At 66.2% G+C, this 2,655-nt stretch overlaps 1 protein-coding gene across 1 annotated transcript in view; it reads left to right on the top strand.

The window, feature by feature from the left end:
• Nucleotides 1-2,653, top strand: part of FGR (FGR proto-oncogene, Src family tyrosine kinase) — a gene marked incomplete at its 3' end in the record, with an annotated part of 5,313 nt that extends 2,660 nt beyond the window's left edge. Inside the window, exons 7-12 of the mRNA XM_009276262.2 lie at nucleotides 162-317; nucleotides 816-995; nucleotides 1,188-1,260; nucleotides 1,369-1,526; nucleotides 2,071-2,202; nucleotides 2,463-2,653. Of these exons, the coding sequence (XP_009274537.2) occupies nucleotides 162-317; nucleotides 816-995; nucleotides 1,188-1,260; nucleotides 1,369-1,526; nucleotides 2,071-2,202; nucleotides 2,463-2,653 (890 nt within the window). The remainder of the gene's footprint in view (nucleotides 1-161; nucleotides 318-815; nucleotides 996-1,187; nucleotides 1,261-1,368; nucleotides 1,527-2,070; nucleotides 2,203-2,462) is intronic.
• Between the last annotated feature and the right edge of the window lie 2 nt (nucleotides 2,654-2,655).

The raw sequence follows: 2,655 nt of genomic DNA on the forward strand, positions 1-2,655 counted from the left end.
CAGATGGGACCCCAAGCAGGAGACAAGACCAGGCCGGGGGGTCCCCTCTTCATCATCCTCTTCCTCCGGCGCCCCGTGCTCCTTCCGCTCGGCGTGCATGCTGCATTCATCCCATCGCACCCCCTCCCTCCCTCCTCCCCTCCCTGCCCCTGCCCCTGCAGAGTATAACGATGGGTTGTGCCATCTGCTAACCCGCGCGTGCCCCGCTATGAAGCCCCAGACCCTGGGATTAGCTAAGGACGCCTGGGAGATAGTGCGGGAATCCATCAACCTCGACAAGAAACTCGGCATGGGATGTTTCGGAGACGTGTGGATGGGTAAGGCTGGCCCAGCCGGCCGGGGCGGGGGGCGCGGGGGGCAGGAGCAGTCCGGTCCTGCCCTGGCAGGCAGCATCGCGGGGTGCCAGGCGGTACCCACTGCTGTGGGGGAGATGGCAGCTCGGCACAGGCTCCCCCGTGGAGGGATGGGGAATGGGGTAAGGTTGGCGTTAGGAGATGAGCTCATGGGTGCCTCGTCCCCACACCACGGGGCGAGAGGAACTCCTTGTCCTGGGTGGGGTATGGTGGTATCATGCCCCTTCCTTGCCCTGCCCTGATTTCCTTGCTCCTCCATCCATGCGTGCATGCATCCATCCATCCATCCATGCAAGCATGCACCCATGCATCCCTCCCTCTCCATGCAAGCATGCGCCCATGCATCCCTCCATCAATGCACCCCTCCATCCACGCACCCCCCCATCCACGCACCCCTCCATCCCGGCCCTGCCGAGGCCGGCTGTCCCATGGGCTGGTTGTGACCCTGTCTCCCCGGCCCAGGCACGTGGAACGGCACCACAAAGGTGGCGGTGAAGACGCTGAAGCCGGGCACCATGTCACCCGAGGCCTTCCTGGAGGAGGCTCAGATCATGAAGCGGCTGCGTCACGACAAGCTGGTGCAGCTCTACGCCGTGGTGTCGGAGGAGCCCATCTACATCGTCACCGAGTTCATGAGCCAGGGTGAGCAGGGGGCAATGCCCGGGGGATCCCCCAGCTTTTCTTCCTCCAGCTCTTCTGCAAGCCTCACCCTGCCTGGGCAACGGCCGGGGTGGGCAGAGACCTGGTCCCAGGGCTGGGGGCTTGCAGGGGAGGGCACCCTTGGGTGGGCACGGCTGGTTCTCGGGCGCTTTGACTGGGACCTTCTGCCCGCAGGCAGCTTGCTGGATTTCCTAAAGGACGGGGACGGCCGCTACCTGAAGCTGCCCCAGCTGGTGGACATGGCTGCAATCCCCTAAAGGCCGGGCCCGGCCGCTACCTGAAGCTGCCCCAGCTGGTGGTGCCCAGGTACCGAGGAGGCTGGCACGGGGCGAGGGGGTGCCCCCCAGGGCCCAGGGCAGATCGCGGCGGGCATGGCCTACATCGAGCGGATGAACTACATCCACCGGGACCTCCGTGCTGCCAACATCCTGGTGGGAGACAACCTGGTGTGCAAGATTGCTGACTTCGGCCTCGCTCGCCTCATTGAAGACAATGAGTACACGGCGCGCCAGGGTGAGCTGGCTTGGTGCCCCGCTGCTGTGGGGGACCGCTGCCCTGTCCCCCCTGTGCTGCGTCCCACCCTGGGCCTGGAGCTGGTCACCCCCAATGCTGGGTGTCCTGGGTGATGGGTGCCCCAGATGATGGGTACCCTGGGTGATGGATACCCCGGATGATGGGTACCCCAGGTGATGGGTACCCCGGGTGATGGGTGTCCCAGGGGATGGGTGCCCCAGATGATGGGTACCCCCGGTGCACGGTGCCCCCAGCGCAGGGTGCCTTGGGTGCTGGATGCCCCATGTGTGGGGTACCCCAGGCAGAGGGTGCCTTGGGTGCTGGGTGCTCCCGGCGCATGGTGTCCCGGTGGAGGATCCTCCCAGTGCAGGGTACCCTGGGTGCAGGACGCCCTCAGCACAGGGTGCTTCAGGTGCAGGGTGCCTCTGGTGCAAGATGCCCCAGGTGCAGGGTGTCCCCAGTGTTGGGTGCCCCAGGTGTGGGGTACCCCGGGTGCGGGTGCAGCGGGGTGCCCCGGCCATGGCTCACCTGCCTCCCCTTGCAGGTGCCAAGTTCCCCATCAAGTGGACGGCCCCGGAGGCCGCGCTCTTTGGGAAGTTCACCATCAAGTCGGACGTCTGGTCCTTCGGCATCCTCCTGACCGAGCTGGTGACCAAAGGCCGGGTGCCCTACCCAGGTACGGCCCCACCGGGGCAGTGGGCACCCTTGGGGCGGGCTGGGCAGCGGGGTGCAGACAGGGCAGGGCAGGGGCTGACCCTCCCCAGCACTGCCTCCAGGAAGGCTTGCCCTGTGCCTCAGTTTCCCCATCAGAGAGACCAGCGCTAAGCTGGGCTCCCTGGCCAAACCGAACGCTGCATCCCTCAGCGTGCCTCAGTTTCCCCACCGGCTTGTCCCGTGGGGGTGCTGGTTGCTGAGGGGGAGCTCCTTGTCACGCAGGGATGAACAACCGGGAGGTGCTGGAGCAGGTAGAGCGGGGATACCGCATGCAGTGCCCGGGCAACTGCCCCCCCTCCCTGCACGAGGTGATGGTGCAGTGCTGGAAGCGGGAGCCCGAGGAGCGACCCACCTTCGAGTACCTCCAGTCGTTCCTCGAGGACTACTTCACCGCCACCGAGCCCCAGTACAAGAC

Source organism: Aptenodytes forsteri, unplaced genomic scaffold (genome assembly GCF_000699145.1).
Source record: "Aptenodytes forsteri isolate BGI_AS27 unplaced genomic scaffold, ASM69914v1 Scaffold321, whole genome shotgun sequence".
In the NCBI taxonomy this organism is placed as follows: domain Eukaryota; kingdom Metazoa; phylum Chordata; class Aves; order Sphenisciformes; family Spheniscidae; genus Aptenodytes; species Aptenodytes forsteri.